General features: G+C 46.2%; 1 protein-coding gene across 1 annotated transcript; it reads right to left on the bottom strand.

Moving 5' to 3' along the window:
- Positions 1-43: 43 nt before the first annotated feature.
- Positions 44-22,830, bottom strand: LOC129699359 (zinc-binding protein A33-like). Its single transcript, XM_055639064.1, is given in 7 exon segments — positions 44-6,076; positions 6,078-6,283; positions 7,678-7,793; positions 10,008-10,030; positions 10,828-11,061; positions 11,922-12,017; positions 21,794-22,830. Coding segments are annotated over 7 exon segments (1,422 nt in total). The 5' UTR covers positions 22,199-22,830; the 3' UTR covers positions 44-5,734.
- Between the last annotated feature and the right edge of the window lie 2,996 nt (positions 22,831-25,826).

Below are 25,826 nucleotides of genomic sequence, written 5' to 3'. Positions count from 1 at the left end.
GATCAAAAAATACCCTCACTAAATGAAACGCCACTTCGCTCCATCAAATTAAAACCACATATAGGGATTGTTTTATTAATGTCATGAGTATCTAGATCCAGTGGAATAACTTTTGTTTTGTGTGCTATGCAGGCAGATTATATCATCCATTAGGTAGAGCAAGAGAGAAAATAACAGTACGGAACGGGGGAGGGGGGGAGGGGTGGTGGCTGGTATGTGTAGTGGATGGCTACGTTCACTAGTTCTCACGGACCTGGGCAGAGCAGTTGCCGTGCCAAGCTGTGATGTATCCCAATGGTGTCGATTGATTCTTTAAAGGAGTGGAGGACACCATCAGATTCGCAGTGGGCATGTGCTTGCTCTCGTATGAGGCCATTGTGTTAGAGGCTGGGCTCTGTAGCTGAGTCGAGGTCTCTTTGCTTCATAGCCTGAGTGCAGCTCTCAAAAACTCTCAGCTCCAACCTCCACTGGTGACTGGGGAAACCTGCCAACTTTCCAGAACTAGCCTTGCTGTCAGTCAACACCATGAAGGGAGCAGGAGGGGAGAGGGTCAGGGATGTCTGACCCTTGCCACCTAGAACTGCGACTGGTCACCACTGGTTTAAGATTTTTAGGCTTTACAGATACAGTACGGAAACAGGCCCTTCGGCCCACCGAATCCATGCTGACTGGCAATCACCCTGTACACTAGCACTATCCTACACACTCGGGGCAATTTACCATATTAATTAAGCCAATTAACTGACAAACCTCCATGTCTTGCAAGCGTAGGAGGAAACTGGAGCAAACCCATGTGACCACAGGGAGAAAATACAAACTCCGTACAGGCATCACCTGTAGTCAGGATCGAACCCGGGTCTCTGGCGCTGTAAGACAGCAACTCTACTGCTGCACCACCGTGCCGCACTGATGATGGATGGGAAGGATCACCCTCTGATTCTGTGCTGTATGACTATGATTCAGAGGGTGGCGAGTCTCTGGAACTCATTTCCCTGAAAGGCCAATGGAAGTAGAGTTTTTGAATAAGTTTAAGATGGAGGTAGATATATTCTGGATAAGCAAGGGATGAGATGGTCAGGTATGTGGAGCAAAGGTTATAGACACATTATCCGTGATCATATTGAATGGCAGAGGTGTTTCGAGAGGCTGAATAGTCTACTCCCATTACTAATTTGTATATTCTCAACGTCACCAAGGGGCTCTGCGATGCTGCCTTCCCTCACTGGCATGACCCACACCTACCCTGGTGGAAGCTGCCTCAGCTCCTTGGACCTCTCAGTGTATTCTGCATTCTTGTTCGATCGATACATAACTGACAAACCACGAGTCAGGAGGAAATCTTGTCCACTTGGTCAGAGTGTTAGATTTTTAGACATTAGTGCAGGAACCCAGAGCCAGCCTCTAATGCAATGACCAAAGGGAAATCCATGCTTCTGCTCAATACCTGTGCTAAAATGTTACAGGTCCAGACATTGGGGGATGCTACCACAGGGCAGGTGTGCCAATGTGATGGCACAGGCTGAGCAGTCTAGGGATGCTGGAAGAGTGACTATACCTGAGGTCTGGAGAACTGCAAGGATTCCTACTATAGGGGGAATTCAGCACCGGACCAAGTGCCAGTACTTGGGATTAATACAGATGGATACTTGATCCCAGCACTGACATGGTGGGCCGAAGGACCTGTTTGCTTATATACATATATTATACTATCAGTGGACTCTTGTCAACATGTGTGCTTCAATGAGACAGACCTAGCTGAGTGTGTTGATTGAACTGAAATGCATCATAGATTGAGGGGCAGTGGTAGGCTTTCACTGTTCTTATGAGACAGGCATTCACACCACTGGCCACTGCAACCAAAGATTAGTAAATTATCTATGAAGCCTGGAAAGTCAACGTCCAAAGATTTTCCTGGGGTTTATTAACAGGGCATAAGACAGCAACTGTAGAAAGACAAAAAGCATTGATAAGCATGTTAAAACTGAGTCTTTAATGTGTTTAATAGGAAGCACAATAGAGATTTAGATAGGTGAACAGGCAAAACTGCAGATGTTGTAATCGAATAAAACACAAGGTGCTGGAGGAACCCAGTGGGCCAGGCAGAATCTGTGGAGGGCTTGGGCACCACGTATGTTGGTGCCCAAGCTGTGAGCTGTGAGGAGGATGCTAGGAGGCTGCAAGGTGACTTGGATAGGCTGGGTGAGTGAGCAAATGCATGGCAGATGCAGTATAATGTGGATAAATGTGAGGTTATCCACTTTGGTGGCAAAAACAGGAAAGCAGACTATTATCTAAATGGTGGCCGATTAGGAAAAGGGGAGATGCAACGAGACCTGGGTGTCATGGTACACCAGTCATTGAAAGTAGGCATGCAGGTGCAGCAGGCAGTGAAGAAAGCGAATGGTATGTTAGCATTCATAGCAAAAGGATTTGAGTATAGGAGCAGGGAGGTTCTACTGGTTCCGCTGAGTTTCTCCAGCTTTTTTGTGTAACCTCCGAGGTTCTACTGCAGTTGTACAGGGTGTTGGTGAGACCACACCTCGAGTATTCCATACAGTTTTGGTCTCCAAATCTGAGGAAGGACATTATTGCCATAGAGGGAGTGCAGTGAAGGCTCACCAGACTGATTCCTGGGATGTCAGGACTTTCATATGAAGAAAGACTGGATAGACTCGGCTTGTACTCGCTAGAATTTAGGAGATTGAGGGGTGATCTTTTAGAAACTTACAAAATTCTTAAGGGGTTGGACAGGCTAGATGCAGGAAGATTGTTCCCGATGTTGGGGAAGTCCAGGACAAGGGGTCACAGCATAAGGATAGAGGGGAAATCCTTTAGGACCGAGATGAGAAAAACATTTTTCACACAGAGAGTGGGGAATCTCTGGAACTCTCTGCCACAGAGGGTAGTTGAGGCCAGTTCATTGGCTATATTTAAGAGGGAGTTAGATGTGGCACTTGTTGCTAGGGGGATCAGGGGGTATGGAGAGAAGGCAGGTACAGGATACTGTTGGATGATCAGCCATGATCATATTGAATGGCGGTGCAGGCTCGAAGGGCCAAATGGCCTACTCCAGCACCTATTTTCTATGTTGCCTGACCTGCTGTGTTACACCAGAACTTTGTGCTTTATTTACACAGATGATCCTGGGCAGATGTTTCAGCTGTGAGGAGAGCCAGGACCAATTGACCTTCCGATAGAGTAGCAGAGGTTTCACTGTAATTGGCTTTGGTTGGGAGAATATCTTTGCATTTCCATTAAGCCACCTGTATCTGATACACGTTTCTACATATCACAGATTGACAAAAGGGCTGATCCCTGTCAATACCATAGGCTTGTTTCAGAGATGTTAATTAAGCCAAAATAGTTGGGAAAGCCAACATCTCAGAATAGAATAAATGTAGAAAATGTATTTCCTCGAAATGTATTTGAGAACCAGAGGACATAGGTTTAGGATGAAAGGGAAGAGGTTTAATAGGAATCTAAGGGCTAACCTTTTCCACACAAAGGGTGGTTGGTGTATGGAACAAGCTGTCAGAGGTAGTTGAGGCTGGAACTATCCCAAAGTTTAAGAAACATTTAGACAGTTACATGGATAGGACAGATTTGGAGGGATATGGACAAAACACAGGCAAGTGGGATTAATGTAGCTGGGACATGTTGGCTGGTGTGGGCAAGTTAGGCCGAAGGGCCTGTTTGCACACTGTACCACTCTATGACTCTAGAAACATGCAAACATTTAAGAGGAATTGACGTATCAGAGGAATGCAGTCTGCTGTACTGTAAATTTCATTCATAGTATCGTAAAGCACAGCAACAGGCCATTCAGCCCAATTCATCCATGCTATCCGGTGGATATCCTGAGCATCCCATTTCTGAACACCTAGCTCTTGCCCCTGAGCACCTAGTCCTTGCTCAAGTGATTTGGGTTCATCAAATGCTCACTGTGACTCTGTTTCCACTAGCAGTGCATTCCAGCTACTCACCACTCTCTGGGTGATAAAGGTCCCCATCAGATTCCAAATTTCTTACTACTTGCCCTATATCTGTCCTCTAGTTTTATTTACCTCTGATGTGGGGAACAGTTTTAGGTGTAGGCGAAGAAATGGCAGATGGAGTTTAATCTGTGTAAATTGGAGGTGTAGCACTTTGGGACAGAGAATACCAAGCATAAACATACAATCAATGGCAAGACCCTTGACAGCATTGATGTACAGAAAGATCTTACCATTCAATCTATAGCCATCCAGTGAACAGAGTTATGAGCCTATAGAGGTGTATGAAATCCTGAGGGACATAGGGTGAATGCACACAGGGGAATCAAGAACTGGAGGGAATTGGTTTTAGATGAGAGGGGAAAGACCTCATAGGATTTTGAGGGACAACATTCTCATATGGAATGAGCTGCCAGAGAAAGTGGTTGAGGTAGGTACAATACAACATTTGGACAGATGCATGGGTCAGAAAGATTCAGAGAGCAATGGGTCAAATACTGGAAAATGAACCAGCATAGATGAGCATCTTAGTCAGCATGGATGAGATGGGCTGAAGGGCCTGATTCTGTGCTGTATGACTATGATTCTTAGAGGGTGGTGAGTCTCTGGAACTAAAAGGCTCATGAAAGTAGATTTGTTGAATAAGTTTAAGATGGAGGTAGATATAGTCTAGATAAGCAAAGGATGAGATGTTCTGGGACATGGAGCAGAGGTTTATATTACCCATGATCATACTGAATGGCAGAGGTGTTGAGGGACTGAATGTTCTATTCCCATTCCTAATTGGTATATTTGTAAGTTGGATAGTGGCTGAGGTTGGCAGTTTACTGTCCCTGAAGGCAGTGCTTGAATCAGAGAGACGGTACGGTGACACAGCGGTAGTTGCTGCCTTACAGCGCCAGAGTCCCGGGTTTGACCCTGTCTTTACGGAATTTGTATGTTCTCCCGTGACTGGGTGGGTTTACTCCGGGTGCTCCGGTTTCCTCCTGCAGTACAAAAAAACGTTCAGGTTTGTAGGTTAATTGGCTTTGGTAAAATTGTTCCCAGTCTCAGAGAGTGGTAGCGGTGTGGAATGAGCTTCCAGTGGAAGTGGTGTCGGCAGGTTCATTGGTATCATTTAAAAATAAATTGGATAGGCATATGGAAGAGAAGGGAATGGAGGGTTATGGTATGAGTGCAGGCAGGTGGGACTAAGGGAAAAAAGTTGTTTGGCACGGACTTGTAGGGCCGAGATGGCCTGTTTCCGTGCTGTAATTGTTATATGGTTATATAGTATGTGGGATAGTGCTAGTGTAGGAGTGATCGATGGTCAGTGTGGACTCGGTGGGCTGAAGGGCTTATTTATGCGCTCTGAAGTCTAAAGATTAATTTCACCAAAGCCAGTTATCTCCCCGTTTTACAGACTGGCTTTAAAAAAAAAAACTCCAGATACTAATAATAAATTGATGTACATTTGTGACAGTGAGAATCGAACTTGGGGTCTCTGCAGCTGCAGAATGTTAGCTGCTGGCACAGTAACATCACTGCAAAAACCATCAACTCCAGGTACAGCATCAGGCTGTAACACCCTGAATTATTTCACCAAGCTTTGGTTCTTGAGTGAGCAGTGATGGGAAACTCAACAATGAATAACCCTCCAGGGGGTTTTGGCATAAGGGCATCGCAACATTATCTGGAGTTGCACACACACTGTGTGCTTAATCTCAGCCCAATTTCAGATTCAAGATGTTAATAGTGCACTATTAATTCTGCAAAGCCACTTGGAGGGGGCAGATTTTCATAGCCGAGAGGTTAGTGTTGGCTGGGACCAGGCAAGGGCAGAAGTAGGGATAGACCTTCTCGGTAAAGGTGTCTGTGAAGCTGTAAAGAAGGCTCATGTTTTCAACGTTATAAAAGGACACGATGCCAGCCTTGCAGTCCAGGTCGACGCGGATGATCTGGGGACTGACGCTGAGCTCCGTGCGCCAGGGGGAGGTGCAGGCGTAGTATTCACAGCCGTCCATCAACCCAATGGCCCAGAAGCCATTCTCCGGGTCCACCTTGATGACTCCTTTCCTTCTGGCAGATGCCTTGGCCACTCCCAAAACACCAGCCAGTCAGGCCCTTCACATCCACGTCCCAGTGATGCTTTCCCGAGGAGAATCCTTCCGAGCCCAGCACTGACACGCAGGAGTCAAACCTCTCTGGGTTATCCGGTAGCTGCAGCTTGGATAGACGGTAGCCCATAACCGTCAGATCGTCGGACAGGTGGAGCCAGGGTGCGGCTGTGTTCGGATCCAGGGTCACAGGGGCTGTGTGAGGGTGGGGGGGGGGGGGGGGGGGGGGGGGGGGGGGGGGGGGAAACAAGGTAAAGTAAGCAGGAGTGGTTTGCTATACAATACATACAAAACGAAGGGGTACATATATGCAGCGCTGAAGTAGAGATGGTTGAAAGATTCTCGGAGTAAATATCACCAGCAACTTGTCCAACCCATATTGAAGCAATGACCAAGAAAGCACACCAACACCCCTGCTTCCTTCAAAAGCTTTGGATGTTCGGCATGTCCCCATCAACTCTTGCCAACATCTACTGGTGCACCGTAGAAAGCATTATATGGGGATGCATCACAGCATGGTTTGGGAAAAGCATCAATGGGATGTGGATGTGAAGGGCCTGACTGGCTGGTGTTTGGGAGTGGCCACGGGATATGCCAGAGAGAAAGGAGTCATCAAGGAGGACCCAGAGAACGGATTCTGGGCTATTGGGTTGATGGACGGCTGTGAATACTTCGTCTGCACCTCCCCCTGGCGCACGGAGCTCAACAAGAAATTGCAGAGTATTGTGGAGGCATCCCAGACCATCACACAAACCAACCTCCCTTCTATTGACTCCATTTATAGCGCACACGGCCTCAGCAAGGCCAGCAGCATAATCAAGAACCAATCACTCCCTCTTCTCCCCTCTCCCAGCAGGAAAGAGGCGTAGAAGTGTGAAAATGCACACCTCCAGATTCAAAGTTTCTTCCCAGCTGTAATCGGACTTTACTAGATTTTATCTTGCACTAAACGTTATTCCCTTAATCATGTATCATATATATGTGAACTGTGGATGGCTCGATTGTCATCATGTATAGTCTTTCCGATGACTCCCTCGAGTCTACACCGACCAGCCGACCAGCATTATCCTACACACTAGGGAAAATGAAACATTTTTACCGAAACCAATTAACCTACAAACCTATAAATCATTGGATGTAGCTCATGTAGGAGGAAACCGGAGCACCCTGGGAAAACCCACATAGTCACGGGGAGAAAGTACAGACTCCATACAGATAACATCCGTAATCATGATCGAACCTACAACTCAGGCTCTGTATTGCAACACCACTGTGCCGCGCCCATCTCGACTACTGTGACACGGAAGGATCCTTTGGCTCCCGGATATCTACTGGCAAAGCAATCCCATCCCTTCCCTCCTCACTCATATCTGTCCTCAGATACACCTAAATGTCTTTATTCCACCACTGGAGTTTGTTCATGGTCTCACTACGCAAGACCACAGCGATTTTGTAAACTGATTTTCACCCATTGTCAAAGTTTTTCAGCATCCGAAAGGAAATAAAAAGGAAATGTTTGCCACAGCACAGAGTTAATGCACTGACAGAGGGCAAACTCCAAACTTTTTGTATCGGTAATGCGTACAAACCTGTGTTGATAATGTTCAGCATTTTCTTCCAGACTCGGTATTGTAAGGAACCGACATAACGTCCCACATCAATCATTGCGGAGGCCGGCTCGGGATCTTGCAGAGTGCAGTTGGCTCTGGGAGGAGAGGGAATGTCAGAGAGATAACAAGATCTGGATTTAGCGAGCAGTCTACAGAACGCTACAGGGTCTGAGCATCAGTTAAAGTGTGAGACTGTCGTACAAAGAACAGAAACAAGACCGATAGAAGGACTTGGAATTTGGATGAGAAAATGGAGTGCGATGCATCAGAGATATAAAGCAGGTGGCAGTGCAGGTGGTGAAGAGGGTTTAGACTTTTTCGTAGACTTTTAGAGATACAGCGTGAAATAGGCCCTTCGCCCCACCAAGTCTGTGTTGACCAGCGAAACACTAGCATTATCCTACACACTTGGGACAATTTACAATTTTTACCAGTTAAATTAACCTACAAACCTGCACGTCTTTGTGGTGTGAGAGAAAACCGGAGCACCCAGAGAAAACCCGCGCTGTCAGAGAAAACCCGCGCTGTCACAGGGGGAACATACAACTTCGTATAGACAGCACCCGTAGTCAGGACCGAACCCGGGTCTCTGGCGCTGTTAGGCAGCAACGATGAAGGGAGGCTTCAGGATGATCTAGAGAGGCATTATAAATGGGCGAGGACAGGGCATATGGGACAAAATGTGGAAAAATTGTGGTCATTTACTTTGATAAAAAGAATTGAGGTTATTGATAGAAGAGAGGTTTTTTTATTTTATTTTTTTTTATTAAGGCAAACAATTGAAAGTGTCAAGAGGAATCTGGATGTTCATGTGCATGAATCTCTTAAAGTTAAAACACAGATACAGAAAGCCCCATTGTACTCTTGCAACAAATCCACAATTAAATTAGAGGGTGGGAGTGGAGATGATGTGCCCAAGGTATCAGTGTGGGACCATACCGTTTGTCATATATATATTAACAATTTGAATGAGAAGGTAGATGCGTAATTAGTACATTTGCAGATGTCATTAACATTGGTAGTACAACGGACAGTGGACAGGATTATTTACGGTTACAACAGGATCCAGGTATACTGAGCTGGGAAAGTAGGAAATGGAATGGCAGATGCAAATTAATTCAGACAAGTGCATGGTGATGCATTTTAGGAAGTTAAACCAGGCTAGGGCATAGACAATGAATGACAGGACTGGAGAGTGTTGCTGAAAAGGGAGACCAAGCATAACAAGTACATAGTCCCCTGACAGTGACAACACAGGTGGTGAATAAGCAATCGTTCAGGCAATGAGTACAGGAGTTGGGACATAATTTAGAGTAGGGTGGTGTTGGCAAGACTGCACTTGGAGTATTGAGTGCAGTTCTGGTCACCATACTCTAGGTAAGAGTAAACTAGAAAGGCTGCTAATTCAAAAGGACATACAGTAGCTGGGATTGAGTACTAAGAAACTGGATAGTCTGTAACTGTTTTCATTTAATCAAAAGAGGCCATGGGCTAATCTTATAGAAGTTTGTAAATTCAAGAGCGGCATAGATAAAGAGGTGATGGTCAGTTCTTCAGTGTAAGGGAGTCTTAAACTAGAGGGCATAGGGTTAAGAAGATGTTGTCAGTGTGGGCAGAGTTACACGTGGACATTTCATGCACTGGAAAGGTTTGAGGGATTTTGCCAAATGCCGGCAACTGAGACCAGCTCGGGTGGACAAAATTATTGTCGTGGACGAGTTGAGATAAAGGGCCTATTTCCATGCTGTATGATTCTAGGACTAGACTTTAGAGATACAGCACGGAAGCAGGCCCTTCAGCTCACGCCAACCAGCGGTCCCCGTACAATAGCACTATTCTACACACTAGGGACAATTTACAATTTTACCAACGCCAATTAACCTACAACCCTACACCTCTTTAGAGTTTAGGATGAAACCGGAGCACCTGGACAAAACCCACACAGTCACAGGGACAACATACAAACTCTGCACAGACAGCACCCATAGTCAGAATCAAAGCCTGGTCTCTGGCACTGTAATGCCCCTGTCCCACTTAGGAAACCTGAACCGAAACCTCTGGAGACTTTGCGCCCCACTCAAGGTTTCCGTGCGGTTCCCGGAGGTTACAGGTAGTGGAAGCAGGTAGGGAGACTGACAAAAACCTCCGGGAACCGCACGGAAACCTTGGGTGGGGCGCAAAGTCTCCAGAGGTTTCCGTTCCGGTTTCCTAAGTGGGACAGGGGCATAAGGCAGCAGCTCTACCGCTGCGCCCCATGCCAACTAAGGCAGAGAATAAGGTGATGTTCATCAAGAGAGTGGTGTTCATACCTTTTCCTAGTTTCTGGAAGATTCTGGAAGAAAAGAAACAAAAGATTTAATTGAGATGCCGTTAAAAGTTCATTCAACAAACGATGCACGTTTTCCCAGGCTAACACTTTGCTGAGGCACTTTGAGGTGATTCAGTGTTATGTGGGTATTGGTGATGGGGAAATCAGCTTGTGCGTTTCCAAAATGCATAAAATAGGCTGTACAGTGGGTGGCACAGTGATGCAACGGTAAAGTTGCTGCCTCACAATGCCAGAGACCCAGGTTTGGTCCTGACTTCGGGTACTGTCTGTGTGGAGTTTGCACTTTGTCTCTTTGAGCCGTGTGGGTTTTCTCCAGGTGCTCCGGTTTCCTCCCACATTTCCAAAGATGTGCAAGTTTGTATGTTAATTGGCTACTGTAAATGTGTCCCTAATATGTAGGATAGGATACACCTGTATCTCTAAATATTAATGGATGACTTCAGTGTCTTGAAAGACATTGCGATGTCAGCATCGGAAAGCTGCTCTCTTTAGATTGGACCAGTATCCAGAGGCCCAAGATCCGGAGTTGGGGGCGATGGGAGATGGGATGGGTGTCGTTTGGATCTGGAAAACCTTTCCTGAGAAGATGGTGGGAGCTGACGCCCTATGTTAGTGGGAACTAGGCGAATGTTGGAGATGAGGGGCTTTGGAGAAAGGGATGAATGTGGGATCAAGGGGAGGGTGGACAAAATTCATTACCCATTTGCCCTTCTCCTGCAACACCTCTGCTCAATTATTTCCAATGGTTTTATCTATCAACGCCTTATTGCAATAATCTCCTCGGACCAGCTCTCACTCACCAGAAGGAAGAGTGCAGAATCTTGTTGGCTGAGTTGGCTCTCAAGAGCCTGAATGTTGGCTTTCAGCATGGAAATCTCATCAGAGATTCTCTTAACCTTCTGCTGCATTGACTGAATATGGTTCCTTTCCTCCTTTCGAAGACTGTCCATCAGAGTCTCCTCCTCGGTGTGAAGGAAGCCGTGAAGTTTCTGAAACTCCTGTCTGATTTGTTTTTTAGTTCTCGAAGCCTGGCTCTAGAACAAACAGAAGTGAGACATTATTATTTGAAATTCAAATTTAAAATAAAAAATGTAGATGCTGGAAATTTAAATTCACAACTTGGGTACAAAGTTGGTTTGGTGGAAGAAGTCAGGGTTTTTTTTTAGATTGTAGGTCTATGACTAGCGGAGTGCCACTGGGATCGGTGTTGGGTCCTCTGTTGTTTGACGATTTGGATGAGGACATAGTTAGTAAGTTTGCAGATGGCAACAAAATTGGTGGTGTAATGAACGATGAAGAAGATTATCTAAGATTACAACAGGATCCAGACTAACTACATCTAGTGGCGCAGCGGTAGAGTTACTGCCTTAAAGTGGCGGAGTTCCAGGTTCGATCCTGACTATGGGTGCTAGACACAAAATGCCGGAGTAACTCAGTGAGTCAGGCAGCATCTCTGGAGAAAAGGAATAGGTGATGTTTTGTGTCAAGACCCTTCTTCAGACCTGACTATGGGCGCTGTCTGTCTGGAGATCATACGTTCTCCATGTGATCTCTGCGAGGCATTTTCTCCAGGTGCTACAGTTTCCTCAACATTCCAAAGACAGGTAGGTTTGTGGGTTAATTGGCTTCTGTAAATTGCATGCTAGCACTAGTGTATGGGTGACCACTGGTCGGCAAGGGCTCGGTGGGCCGACGGGCCTGTTTCCACACTGTATCTCCAAACTGAACTGGGAAAGTGGACCAAGGAAGGCAGATGGACTTTAGCGATACTGCACAGAAACAGGCCCTTTGGCACACTGAGCAATCACCCCGTACACAAACAAAAACACACACACACACACACTGTTCATTGCTGATCACCAAATAATGGTCGGTCCCACGTTCTAGAGCTCACCTTCATATGGTTTAAAGACAGGTCATTCTCATTCCTGAACCCAAGGAATTTCTCCATCTTGGATTTCAGAATTTTGATCGATGCCTTCAGGCCGTCCTGAAAGAATTATGTTGGTGAATTTAGTTTCAGCAATAGCACATCAAGATAGAGCAAGAGATTAATATGTAGGAAAAAACAACAGATATCGGTTTATACCGAAGATAGACGCAAAGTGCTGGAGTAACTCAGCGGGTCATGCAGCATCTCTGTAGTTAAAGGATGGGTGACATTTTGGGTCGGGAGTATTCTTCAGAAGGGTCCAAATCTGAAACTTTGTGCAATAAATAAATGTGAGCACATTGGGGTGGATGTGCTATGCAAAGGAAACCAGTCAGTGAAAAATAAATCAGTCTCGATCGAATGGCAGAGCAGACTCGATGGGCTGAATGGCCTAATTCCGTTCCTATGTCATGAATCAGGAAGCAAAGGACAGATTTAAGGTAAGAGGGGAAAGATTTAATAGGATCCAGAGGGGCAACTTTTTCACAGAGAATGGAGGATATAATTATACAGAGTACTGTAGAGTCATAGTCATAGTGTGATGCCGTGTAGAAAAAGGCCATTTGGCCCAACTTGCCCACATGTCCCAGCTACACTAGTCCCACCTGCCTGCACTTGGTACATATCCCTCCAAACCTGTCCTATTCATGTACCTGTCTAACTGTATCTTAAACGTGGGATAATCACAGCCTCAACTACCTCCTCTGGCAGCTTGTTCCATACACCAACCACCTTTTGTATGAAAAAGTTACCCCTAAGATTCCTATTAAATCCTTTCCTCTTCACCCTGAACCTATGTCCTCTGGTCCTCGATTCCCCCACTCTGGGCAAGAGACTCTGCTCATCTACCTGATCTATTCCTCTCATGATTTTATACATTTCTACAAGGTCACCCCTCATCCTCCTGCTTTCCAAGGAATAGAGACCCAGCTTACTCAACCTCTCCTTATAGCTCATACCCTCTAGTCCCGGCAACTTCCTCGTAAATCATATCTGACCCCCTTCAAGCTTGACAATATCTTTCCTATAACATGGTGCCTAGAACTGAATACAATATTCTAAATGCGGTCTCACCAACGTAATATACAACTGCAACATGACCTCCTATACTCAATACTCTGACTGATGAAGGCAAATGTGCCAAAAGCCTTATCTACCTGCGACTTGACCTTCAAGGAACCATGCACCTGCACTCCTAGATCCCTCTGCTTTACACCACTAACCAAAGGCCTACCATTCACTGTGCAGGTCTTGCCCTTGTTAGAGGTCCCAAAATGCAACACCTCACACTTCTCTGTATTAAATTCAATCAACCATTCCTCAGCCCACCTGGCCAATCGATCCAGATCCTGCTGCAATTGCTCACAACCATCTTCACTATCTGCAAAACCACCCACTTATGTATCATCAGCAAACTTGCTAACCTCGCCCTGTTTATTCTCATCTAAATCATTGATGTAGATGACCAGCAGTATCATTTTTGTTTACATTTTCTGTTGTGCTGCCGCAAGTAAGAATTTCATTGTTTGGGACATATGACAATAAAATGACTCTTGACTCTCTCTCTCTATATGTATATAAATATATATTTCACACCCCAGACTATTTGAGTACACCGTTCACTTTCTCCTCACTCTCTCTCTCTCTCTGCCTCTTTAGCCCCCCTTTCCCCATACCTCACTCCCACGGCCTGCTTTCCTCCACAACAGACTTGTATGACAACCAAGTGGACTGTGCCTTTAAGTCAATGCCTTATCTGACTCTTGGCAGTTGTACTCCGTTGAGACTGGGCGGGTGTGCCTGGAACTGCAGACTGGGTGCAAACCACACGGCCATGATTCAAACAGCTTTTACAATCCACCTCCCAGGATAGGCTGGTCAAATGTAGATTATTTTCTCTGGAACGTCTGAGATTGAGTGGAGTCCTGACAGAAGTATTTAAATTATGAGATAGAAACTTATCATGGATAGTCAGAACCTTTTTTCCCCAGGGTGCAAATACACGGCATGGGGGGTATATTGAACAAGGGTATTTATAGAGAATTGCAGAGCACAGTACAGCACAGGAACAGACGCTTTGGCCCACAATGTCAATTCCACACATGTTACATTAATCTCCTCTGCCTGCAAGTGATCTATTTGCCTCCATTCATTACAAATGTGTGCACCCACCTAAAAGCCACTATAGTATCTGCTTCCACCATCAACCCTGGCAATGCGTTCCAGACACCCGCCACACTCTGTGCAAAAAAAAAACCTTGTCCCGCAAATTTCCTTTAGACTTTCACCCTCTGATCTGAAAGCAATGTAATTTAGTCTGTGACATTTTCATGCTGGAAAATGGTCCTGACTGTCTACCCTATCTATACCTCTCAGAATTTTATATATTCCCGGCAGGTCTCCCCTCAACCTAAAGATATTCTAGAGGAAACAATCTACGTTTGCCCAACCAATCCTTGTAGTTAATACTATTTAATTCGGGCAGCATCATGGTGAACTTCTTCTGCACCATGTCCAATGCCTCCTGCAATGGGGCGACCAGAGCTACACACAATGCTCCCCATGTGGCCCAACCACTGTTTCACAAAACTGCATCATGACTTTCTGATTCTTGTCCTCCATGCCTATAACACTGAATGCAAGCATACCATTCATTGCCTCTCTATCCATTTGGGCTGTCAATTAAGGGGTATTGTAAAGGGTTGTCTACTTCAGGCAGACAAGGGGACAAGTTTCTGCTCTCAGACTGGATGAACTTCTGGAACACTTGCCTGGAGAAACACAGTGGAGTCATTGAAGGCCGAGATTGGCAGATCGTTGGGTCTATTGGGAGTCGAGGATAATGGAAAATGGGCTTGGAAATGGGGATTGGGGTTATGACCCCATGGACAGCAGACAATAGACAATAGGTGCAGGAGTAGGCCATTTGGCCCTTCGAGCCAGCACCGCCATTCAATGTGATCCTGGCTGATCATCCCCAATCAGTACCCCATTCCTGCCTTCTCCCCACATCCCCCGACTCCGCTATTTTTAAGAGCCCTATTTAGCTCTTGAAATCATCCAGAGAACCTGCCTCCACCACCCTCTGAGGCAGAGAATTCCACAGACTCACCACTCTCCGTGAGAAAAAGTGTTTCCTCGTCTCCACTCTAAATGAGAAGGAGTCTACAGAGAAGGCGTCTGGGGGAAGCCTCTGATTAGTTTACATTTTTACATTTTTGCCTTCAGGTTAGGGATTCTGGGAGTTAAGGATTCTGGGAGTTAAGGGTACAGTATTTACTAGTAAAGTTTAAAGGATAAAGTTTTGTGTTTTTTAATATTTAATATATCTTACTCCCAATTTAACTATGTCGGTGGAGATTGGCCCCGTGGTTTGCTCAGCCTGCAACATGTAGGAGATCAGGGATATGGTCGGTGTCCCTGGTGACTACGTTTGCAGGAAGTGTGTACAGCTGCAGCTTGTGGCAGACCGCATTGAACAATTGGAACTGCGGCTGGATTCATACTGGAGCATCCACGATGCTGAGAAAGTCGTGGATAGCACGTAGAGCGAGTTGGTCACATCGCAGGTAAAAGGTAAGAGGACAGAAAGGGAACGGGTGGCCAATAGCCAGCAAAGCAGTAGGCAGGTAGTCCAGGAGTCCCCTGCGGTCATCTCCCTCCTAAACAGGTATACCATTTTGGAAACTGTTGGGGGATATGGCTCATCAGGGGAATGCAGCAGCAGCCAAGTTCATGGCACCATGGATGGCTCTGCGGCACATGAGGGGGGGAAAAAGAGTGGAAGGGCAATAGCAATAGGGGATTCAATTGTCAGGGGAATAGATAGGCGTTTCTGCGGCCGCAAACGAGACTCCAGGATGGTATGTTGCCTCCCTGGTGCAAGGGTCAGGGATGTCACTGAACGGCTGCAGAACATTCTGGAGGGGGAGGGTGAACAGCCAGTTGTCGTGGTGCATATTGGCACCAACGATATAGGTAAAAAAAGGGATGAGGTCCTACAGGATGAATTTAGGGAGCTAGGAGATAAACTTAAAAGTAGGACCTCAAAGGTAATAATCTCTGGATTACTACCAGTACCACGGGCTAGTCAGAGTAGAAATAGGAGGATATTGCAGATGAATACGTGGCTTCAAAAATGGTGCAAGGGGGAGGGATTCAATTTTTTAGGGCGTTGGAACGAGTTCTGGGGGAGGTGGGACCAGTACAAACAGGACGGTCTGCACCTGGGCTGGAATGGAACCAATGTCCTTGGGGGAGTGTTTACTAGTGCTGTCGGGGAGGATTTAAACTAATGTGGCAGGGGGATGGGTAAAAGAGCAGAGAGGCAGGGGGGTGTAAAATGAGGGTAGAAGAAAGAGGTGGCAAGGTGAAAAGTAAAAGTGGCAGGCAGACAAAACCCGGGCAAAAATCAAAAAGGGCCACTTCTCAACATAATTGTATAAGTGGTAAGAGAGTTGTAAAAACAAGCCTGAAGGCTTTGTGTCTCAATTCAAGGAGTATTCATAATAAGGTGGATGAGTTGAACATGCAGATAGCCATTAATGATTATGATATAGTTGGGATCACGGAGACATGGCTCCAGGGTGACCAAAGCTGGGAGCTGAACATCCAGGGATATTCAATATTCAGGAGGGATAGAGAGAAAGGAAAAGGAGGTGGGGTAGCGTTGCTGATTAGAGAGGAGATTAACGCAATGGAAAGGAAGGACATTAGTTTGGAGGATGTGGAATCGGTATGGGTAGAGCTGCGAAACACTAAGGGGCAGAAAACGCTGGTGGGTGTTGTGTACAGGCCACCTAACAGTAGTAGTGAAGTTGGAGATGGTATCAAACAGGAAATTAGAAATGTGTGCGACAAAGGCAAAGCAGTTATAATGGGTGACTTCAATCTACATATAGATTGGGTGAATCAAATTGGCAGGGGTGCTGAGGAAGAGGATTTCTTGGAATGTATGCGGGATAGTTATCTAAATCAACATGTAGAGGAACCAACGAGAGAGCAGGCTATTGAGTATTGAGTATTGAGTAATGAGGAAGGGTTAGTTAGCAGTCTTGTTGCGCATGGCCCCTTGGGCAAGAGTGACCATAGTATGGTTGAGTTCTTCATTAGGATGGAGAGTGACATTGTTAATTCAGAAACAATGGTTTTGAGCTTAAAGAAAGGTAACTTTGAGGGTATGAGACGTGAATTGACTGGCAAATAATTCTAAAAGGGTTGACGGTGGATATGCAATGGAAGACATTTAAAGACTGCATGGATGAACTACAAAAATTGTTCATCCCAGTTTGGCAAAAGAATAAATCAGGGAAGGTAGTGCATCCGTGGATAACAAGGGAAATCAGGGATAGTATCAAAGCGAAGGATGATGCGTACAAATTAGCCAGAAAAAGCAGCATACCGGAGGACTGGGAGAAATTCAGAGACCAGCAGAGGAGGACAAAGGGCTTAATTAGGAAAGGAAAAATGGATTATGAAAGAAAACTGGCAGGGAACATAAAAACTGACTGCAAAAGTTTTTATAGATATGTGAAAAGAAAGAGATTAGTTAAAACAAATGTAGGTCCCTTGCAGTCAGAAACAGGTGAGTTGATCATGGGGAACAAGGATATGGCGGACCAATTGAATAACTACTTTGGTTCCGTCTTCACTAAGGAAGACATAAATAATTTGCCGGAAATAGCAGGGGACCGCGGGTCAAAGGAGTTGGAGGAATTGAGTGAAATCCAGGTTAGTCGGGAAGTGGTGTTGGGTAATTTGAATGGATTAAAGGCCGATAAATCCCCAGGGCCAGATAGGCTGCATCCCAGAGTACTTAAGGAAGTAGCTCCAGAAATAGTGGATACATTAGTAATAATCTTTCAAAACTCTTTAGATTCTGGAGTAGTTCCAGAGGATTGGCGGGTAGCAAACGTAACCCCACTTTTTAAGAAGCGAGGGAGAGAGAAAACGGGGAATTACAGACCAGTTAGTCTAACATCGGTAGTGGGGAAACTGCTAGAGTCAGTTATTAAAGATGGGATAGCAGCACATTTGGAAAGTGGTGAAATCATTGGACAAAGTCAGCATGGATTTATGAAAGGTAAATCATGTCTGACGAATCTTATAGTAGTAGCGTGGATAGGGGAGAACCAGTGCATGTGGTGTATCTGGACTTCCAGAAGGCTTTCGACAAGGTCCCACATAAGAGATTAGTATACAAAATTAAAGTACACGGCATTGGGGGTTCAGTATTGATATGGATAGAGAACTGGCTGGCAAACAGGAAGCAAAGAGTAGGAGTAAACGGGTCCTTTTCACAATGGCAGGCAGTGACTAGTGGGGTACCGCAAGGCTCAGTGCTGGGACCCCAGCTATTTACAATATATATTAATGATCTGGATGAGGGAATTGAAGGCAATATCTCCAGGTTTGCGGATGACACTAAGCTGGGGGGCAGTGTTAGCTGTGAGGAGGATGCTAGGAGACTGCAAGGTGACTTGGATAGGCTGGGTGAGTGGGTAAATGTTTGGCAGATGCAGTATAATGTGGATAAATGTAAGGTTATCCATTTTGGTGGCAAAAATGGGAAAGCAGACTATTATCTAAATGGTGGCCGATTGGGAAAGGGGGAGATGCAGCGAGACCTGGGTGCCATGGTACACCAGTCATTGAAGGTAGGCATGCAGGTGCAGCAGGCAGTAAAGAAAGCGAATGGCATGTTGGCTTTCATAGCAAAAGGATTTGAGTAGGGACGTTCTACTGCAGTTGTACAGGGTCTTGGTGTGACCACACCTGGAGTATTGCGTACAGTTTTGGTCTCCAAATCTGAGGAAGGACATTATTGCCATAGAGGTAGTGCAGAGAAGGTTCACCAGACTGATTCCTGGGATGTCAGGACTGTCTTATGAAGAAAGACTGGATAGACTTGGTTTATACTCCCTAGAATTTAGGAGATCGAGAGGGGATCTTATAGAAACTTACAAAATTCTTAAGGGGTTGGACAGGCTAGATGCAGGAAGATTGTTCCCGATGTTGGGGAAGTCCAGGACAAGGGGTCACAGCTTAAGGATAAGGGGGGAAATCCTTTAAAACCGAGATGAGAAGAACTTTTTTCACACAGAGAGTGGTGAATCTCTGGAACTCTCTGCCACAGAGGGTAGTTGAGGCCAATTCATTGGCTATATTTAAGAGGGAGTTAGATGTGGCCCTTGTGGCTAAGGGGATCAGAGGATATGGAGAGAAGGCAGGTACGGGAAACTGAGTTGGATGATCAGCCATGATCATATTGAATGGCGGTGCAGGCTCGAAGGGCCGAATGGCCTACTCCTGCACCTAATTTCTATGTTTCTATGTTTCTAAATGGCTTACTCCTTATTCTTAAACTGTGGTCCCTGGTTCTGGACTCCCCCAACATCGGGAACATGTTTCCTGCCTCTAGCGTGTCCAAGCCCTTAACAATCTCATATGTTTCAATGAGATATCCTCTCATCCTTCTAAACTCCAGAGTGTCCAAGCCCAGCTGCTCCATTCTCTCAGCTCCATGCAGAGAATGGAGGGGTGAATGGCCCTGCTCTTGTTTCTTTCAATGCTCTTCTGGAGCCTTGCAAGCAATGCAAATTAAACTGAAAATCATAAGGATAGTAATTGTTAACAAATGTGTGCACAAATGCTGTGTAAAGAGACAAATGTTTGCAGCTGCTGGAATCATGTGAAATAAACAAAGTGCCGGAAGAACTCAGTGGGTCAGGCAGCATCTGTGAAGGGAATGGACAGACACAGTTCCCGGTCAGAACCACCCTTCAATAAGGATCCATCAGCAGTGCGGGTCTGGAGAGATGTCGTGGCCCCTTCCCTTGAGAGTGAGCATGTGGCAGAGAGAATCAGAAATTTTAGTTTAGTTTAAAGATACAGCGGGCAAACAGGCCCTTTTGCGCTCCGTGTCTGCGCCAACTAGCAATACCAATACACTAGTGCTATCCTACACCAACATATATTTTGGAACAAAACCTAGGTGGTCACAGGGAGATAGACACAAAATAGTAACTCAGCAGGACAGGCAGCATCTCTGGATAAAAGGAATGGGTGACGTTTCGGGTCGAGACCCTTCTTCAGGGAGTATGTGCAAACTCCACACTGATAACACTAGAGATCAAGATTGAACCCTGGTCTCTGGCGCAGTGAGGCAGTGGAACCATGCCACAATGTTGGCCCTGCAGGAGCCCGGGGTTTAGTTTATTATTGCCACATGCATCAAGGTACAGCAAAATGCTTATGTTCGCTTGCTGTCCGATCAAATCAGATAGTACTCTACATTAATACAATCAAGCTCTACTAAAACACAAGTAGAGCAAAGTGAAAGATACAGAGTGCTAAAATATAGTTCTCAGCATTGTGGAGTAATAGTACCAGAGAAAAGTCCAATGTCTGCAATGAGGAAGATTGGAGAATGAGGGCTGTATGCTAGCTTGTGGAAGGACCATTCAGAACTTTAGTTTAGTTTTGTTGTATAGTTTAGAGATACAGCACAGAAACAGGCCCCTCAACCCACTCTTGGTGTATATCAGTCTGGATGGGCCGAATGGTTGCACAGATGCTCAGTGAGGCAGGTGCCAGGGTCTTCCATGGAGCACAGGACTATTGGCTTGAGGTGCTTTCCCCGTGGCAGAGGCAGGACAGGAATTTCAGACTGGTGGCCTCTAGTACCTGGTTTGGGAATTCAGATCGTATTGCGGAGGGGTGAGCGAGCGACTTAAAACAAAAGAATCGCCCTCTTAAGGATCTGAGGCTCTGGAAGAGAATCTCTCAGTTGCAAAGTCAGTGGTTCACTTCTGCTGATGTTTCAGCTCTGGGGCAAAGAGATGGGGGGATTCAACTAGGTCAGGGCTAGCACACATCTCTTACCGAATGGACTGCTCATCCCTGCTTTTTAATCTTGGAGGCACAAAGAACTGCAGATGCTGGTTTACCACAACAAAAAAGGTACAAAGTACTGGAATAACTCAGCGGGCCAAGCAGCATCTCTGGACAACATTTGCCCTGGGTTGTAGGGAGTGTGTAGCATTATTGTGTAGGAAAAAACTGCGGATGTTGGTTTGCAACGAAGATAGAAACAAAATGCTGGAGTAACTGAGCGGGACATGCAGCGTTTCTGGAGAATGTCACCCATTCCTTTTCTCCAGAGAAGCTGCCTGCCCCGCTGAGTTACTCCAGCATTTTGTGTGTAGCGCTAGTATGTGAATGGGTGATCGATGGTCAGCATGGATTTGTTGGGCCGAAGGGTCTGTTTTCATGTTGTATCTCTAAACTAAACTAAAAATGAATAGGTGAGGTTTCAGGTCAGGTCCCTTCTTAGAATTCAACACTTCAGTCTGAGGAAGGGCCCCAACCCAAAGTGACACTGTCCAAGTTCTCCAGAGATGTTGCCTGACCCCCTGAGTTACTCCAGCACATTGTGGCTTTTTCAACTTTTATATTGATTTTCAGCTGACTGTTAGTCAGAGTGTGGAAACAGGCCCTTCAGCCCAACTTGCCCATACCGACCAATATGTCCCAGACTAGTTCCACTTGCCCGCGTTTGGTCCATACACCTCCAAACCTGTCCTATACATGTATCTGTGTAACTGTTTATTAAATGTGGGGATAGTCCCTGCCCCCTCTGGCAGTTTGTTCCATACACTCACCGCCCTTTGTGTGTGTTGGGATAGTCGATGTTCTGTCCATCGCCTTGCCGGATACTATCCCAACGCTCCCTCGTCCCCTGGGAACTCCCGCATACATTGTGCGCGCCTGATACCCTGCCACGCCGCCCACCCTCTCGTCCTAGCCCCACCTCGATGCTCCGGTTCCCCCACCTTGCATTCTTTCGCTGCCTCGTCCAAAGGAAGGCACTTGTGGTTTTCATGCTTCTTCGAGTGCAGGCAGACGACACACAGCACCTCCTCGTCCTCCTTGCAGAAGAGCTTCAGCTCCTCGTTGTGCTGCCCGCACATGTCCTCCTGCACCCGAGCCTTGCTGGCTTCCTTCAGGAAAGAGTCGACAATGTTGGCCAGCGTGCGGTTCCATTTTAAATCACTGTTGGAATATGTCTCCCGGCAAACCGGGCAGTCACAGCCTCCCTTTTGTTTCCAGTAGCTCATCAGACAAGCGCAGCAGAAGTTGTGCTGACACGGCGGGAACACAGGGTCCTTGAAGATGTCCTGACATATTGGGCAGGAGAGCTCGTCTTCCAACCAAGATATCTTTTGTCCCTGGTCCATTTTTTTTTGTTGCCACCACCCTTCTCGAACAGCCCGTTTCCTGTTGACAGGGCGGCCCACAGAGATGCACTCCAGTGCGGTTTCACTTCCTCGTCCTGCTGCTGATTTAAAGAGATACTGCCCACTGTAAAAAAAAACTCCTTCAGTCCCCCAACTTGGTTCTCTCTGGAACCCCTGGACGCTGACGGGAGATCTGGTGGAAGGTCATAAGTTATAGGAGCAGAATTGGGCCATTTGGCCCATCAAGTCTACTCTGCTCATAAAATGAACTTTAACCACAGTCATAAGGTCATAAGTGATAGGAAAGAATTAAGCCATTCGGCCCATCAATCATGGTTGATCTATCTCCTCCTCCTAACCCCAATTTTTCTGCCTTCTCCCCATAACAGGGCTCTCACTTAACTTTTTTTCTCTGTTGCTAGCCGGGCAACCTAGGCATCTTTTTAGGTTGCCAAATGACAGTTTAGGTGGTCATTTAAGATGGCTTGCAAGACGCGTGCGATAATGTGCTCGGACAAAGTGCGTAGTTACCAGTCGGAATTATGCTCAATGAAGCATTCACATATTATTTCTGCTTCAAATAAAGTCACAAACTAAACATATTCACTAATCAACACATGATATATACCACAATGCCATGCAGCAAAATTACAATGCAGTATCTCAACTCTTTTTGCACTTTGCAATGAATGCAATTTCTATTATTTCTTTCCACTTCCAAATTTCAAAATAGACTTTATTCCGGTAATAAATACATACAATACATGAACCGTGCAAAAAATTCATCCGACATTTTCAGAGGCTATACAAATTATTCAATACAGTCTACATACATTGCTCAAATTTCACAACTTTATCCCCAACCTTTGCCACTCATGTGACCTACTGGCGTGGTATCTCTTCCCTTATTTTGAGGGGCGTCTTCACCACATCCTGTCTCCCATGTCCAGCAGCGAAAGGAACTTAGACTGTGGTCCTTCCTCACCGAGCTTCGGCGTTGGCTGAACCGAGCTTCAGTGCGTCCCTCAGCGGGCCAGTCGGCAACATTCCCCGACGGACATCTCGCTCCGCTGGGCGGTGAACAGCGCTCGGGCAGACCAAAGAGCGTCCTTCCAGCAGCACTCGATGTCAGTCTTTGAATGCGTCCCTGGGAACAGTCTGTAAATCACAGTCCTCTGTGATGGAGCTGTTCGGAATAAACCGTTCGAATAAGCTGTTCGGAGACCCTTGCAGACCTCTCCAGACACTAGCAGCCGTCCCGAGGGCAGCGTGCGCTGGTAGTGAGGTTCTGACGGTGCAGGAAGGATCTGACTGGGAGGGCTCGCTATAACTAACCTGATCTCCCGGTGGCTCAGCACTTCAACTCCCTCTCCCATTCCAAATCCGACCTTTCTGTCCTGTGCCTCCTCCATGGCCAGAGCGAGGCCCACTGCAAATTGGAGGAACAGCACCTCATATTTCGCTTGGGTAGTTTACACCCCAGCGGTATGAATATTGGCTTCTCCAATTTCAGGTAGTCCTTGCTTTCTCCCTCCTTCCCCTCCCAATCCCAGCTCTCCCACAACCTACTGTCTCCGCCCCATCCTTTCTTTTTCCCCCTCGACATCAATCTGAAGAAGCGTCTTGACCCGAAACATCACCTATTCCTTTGCTCCATAGATGCTGCCTCTGTATGTTTCAATGAGGGTCCCCCTCATTCTTCTAAACTTCAGCAAAAACAGGCCCAGTGCCAACAAATGCTCATCATAGTTTAACCTACTCATTCATGGATTCATAGTTGTAAACCTCCTCTGGACCCTCTCCAGAGCCAGCACATCCATCCTCAGATATGGAGCCCAAAATTGTTCACAATTTTCCAAATGCGGCCTGCCAGCACTTTATAGAGTCTCCACATGACATCCTTGTTTGTATACAAGCCCTCTTGAAATAAATGCTAGCATTGAGTTTGCTTTGGTGTTTCGGCTGGTGAGTGCCGGGAATAGGCTGCCAGGGGTGGTGGTGGAAGCAGATATGATAGTGGTGCCTAAGAGGCTTATACATGCATAGAACATAGAACAGTAAAGCACAAGAACAAGCCCTTTAGCCCACAATGTCTATGCCAAACATTATGCCAAGATCATCTCTTATCTCTCTGCACATAAGCAATATCCCTCCATTCCTTTCATATCCATATGCATGTTCAAATGCCTCTTAAATGCCACAATTGTATTTGCCTCAACCACCAAACCTCAGCTGGCACTCACCACCCTCTGTGTAAAAAAAACATTGCCCCGTACATCTCCTTTAAACATCGCCCCTCTCACCTTAAAGCTGGGGATCAAGACAGAAGCCTCCGTGTGGCGATCGCTGGTAGCGATGACGCGATGCACTCTGAGACGCCTTTTCACATTCACTAGTTATAGTAGAATTAGGCCATTCAGCCCAACGAGACTACTCCATCGCTCTATCATGTCTGATCTCTGCCTCCTAGTCGCATTTTCCTGCCTTCGCCCCATAATCCTTGACACCTGTTCTAATCAACAATTGGTCCATCTCTCCCTTAAAAATATCCACAAAATTGGCCTCCACAGCCCCCTGTGGCAATGAGCTCCACTGATTAACTACCCTCTGACTAAAGAAGTTCCTCCTCACCTCCTCTCTAAAAGAGCACCCTTTAATTCTAATGCTATGACCTCTAGTCCTAGACTCTCCCACCAGTGGAAACATCCTTTCCACATCCACTCTATCTATGCCTTTCATTATTCCGTATGTTTCAATGAGGTCCCCCCACAACTTCTAAACCCCAGCGAGCAGTGGCCCGGTGCTGTCAAAAGCTCATCATATGCTAACCCACTCATTCGTGGAATCATTCTTGTAATTGATTGGAGCCTCTCCAGAGCCAGCACACCCATCCTTATAGAGCCTCATAGTCCTTTGCTATGCTGGTGGGAGGAAACAGGAGCAACTAGTGCAGGGCACGCAAACTCCTCAAAGGCAGCACTGGAGAACAGGATAGAACCCAGGATGCAGGAGTCTTGAGGCAGCAGCACAATCAAGGAAGAGGAGATTGAGTGAATCAGGCAATTTTAATAGGCAGTTTCAAGACATGAAGCTGGTGTTTATGTCTTAAGTTTATGAAGAATAGTTTATGAACTGAATTTAAATCCCACAGCGGCAGCGCTGAGAGTTGAACCCAGGTGGCTGGGTTACTGATGCGTTCAAGCAATCACTGCCCTACACAGCTGGGCGCCCATCAGCGCATCCTCATTGTGAAATGTTACTCGGTCACAAAGCACCTGGTAGTGTGCGGGTGGTTAATTTTAGTTTAGTTTAGAGATACAGCACTGAACAGGCCCTTCGGCCCACCGAGTCCACACCATCCAGCGATCCCCGTACACCAGCACTATCCTACACACCAGGGACAATTTACAATTTTCTTTTACTGACGCCAATCAACCTTCAAATCTGTATGTCTTTAGAATGTGGGAGGTTACCAGAGCACCTAGAGAAAACCCACGTGGGCACAGAGAGAATGTGCAAACTCCATAAAGACAGCACCCGTAGTCAGGATCGAACCTGAGTCTCCGACGCTGCAAGGCCAGCAACTATACCGCTGTGCCACTGTGCCGCCCTGGCGGTATCATTAAAT

Source organism: Leucoraja erinacea, chromosome 8 (assembly GCF_028641065.1).
Source record: "Leucoraja erinacea ecotype New England chromosome 8, Leri_hhj_1, whole genome shotgun sequence".
Classification (NCBI taxonomy): Eukaryota; Metazoa; Chordata; class Chondrichthyes; order Rajiformes; family Rajidae; genus Leucoraja; species Leucoraja erinaceus.
Note: the sequence above shows the minus strand (reverse complement) of the source record. Positions and strands in the feature narration are given on the sequence as shown.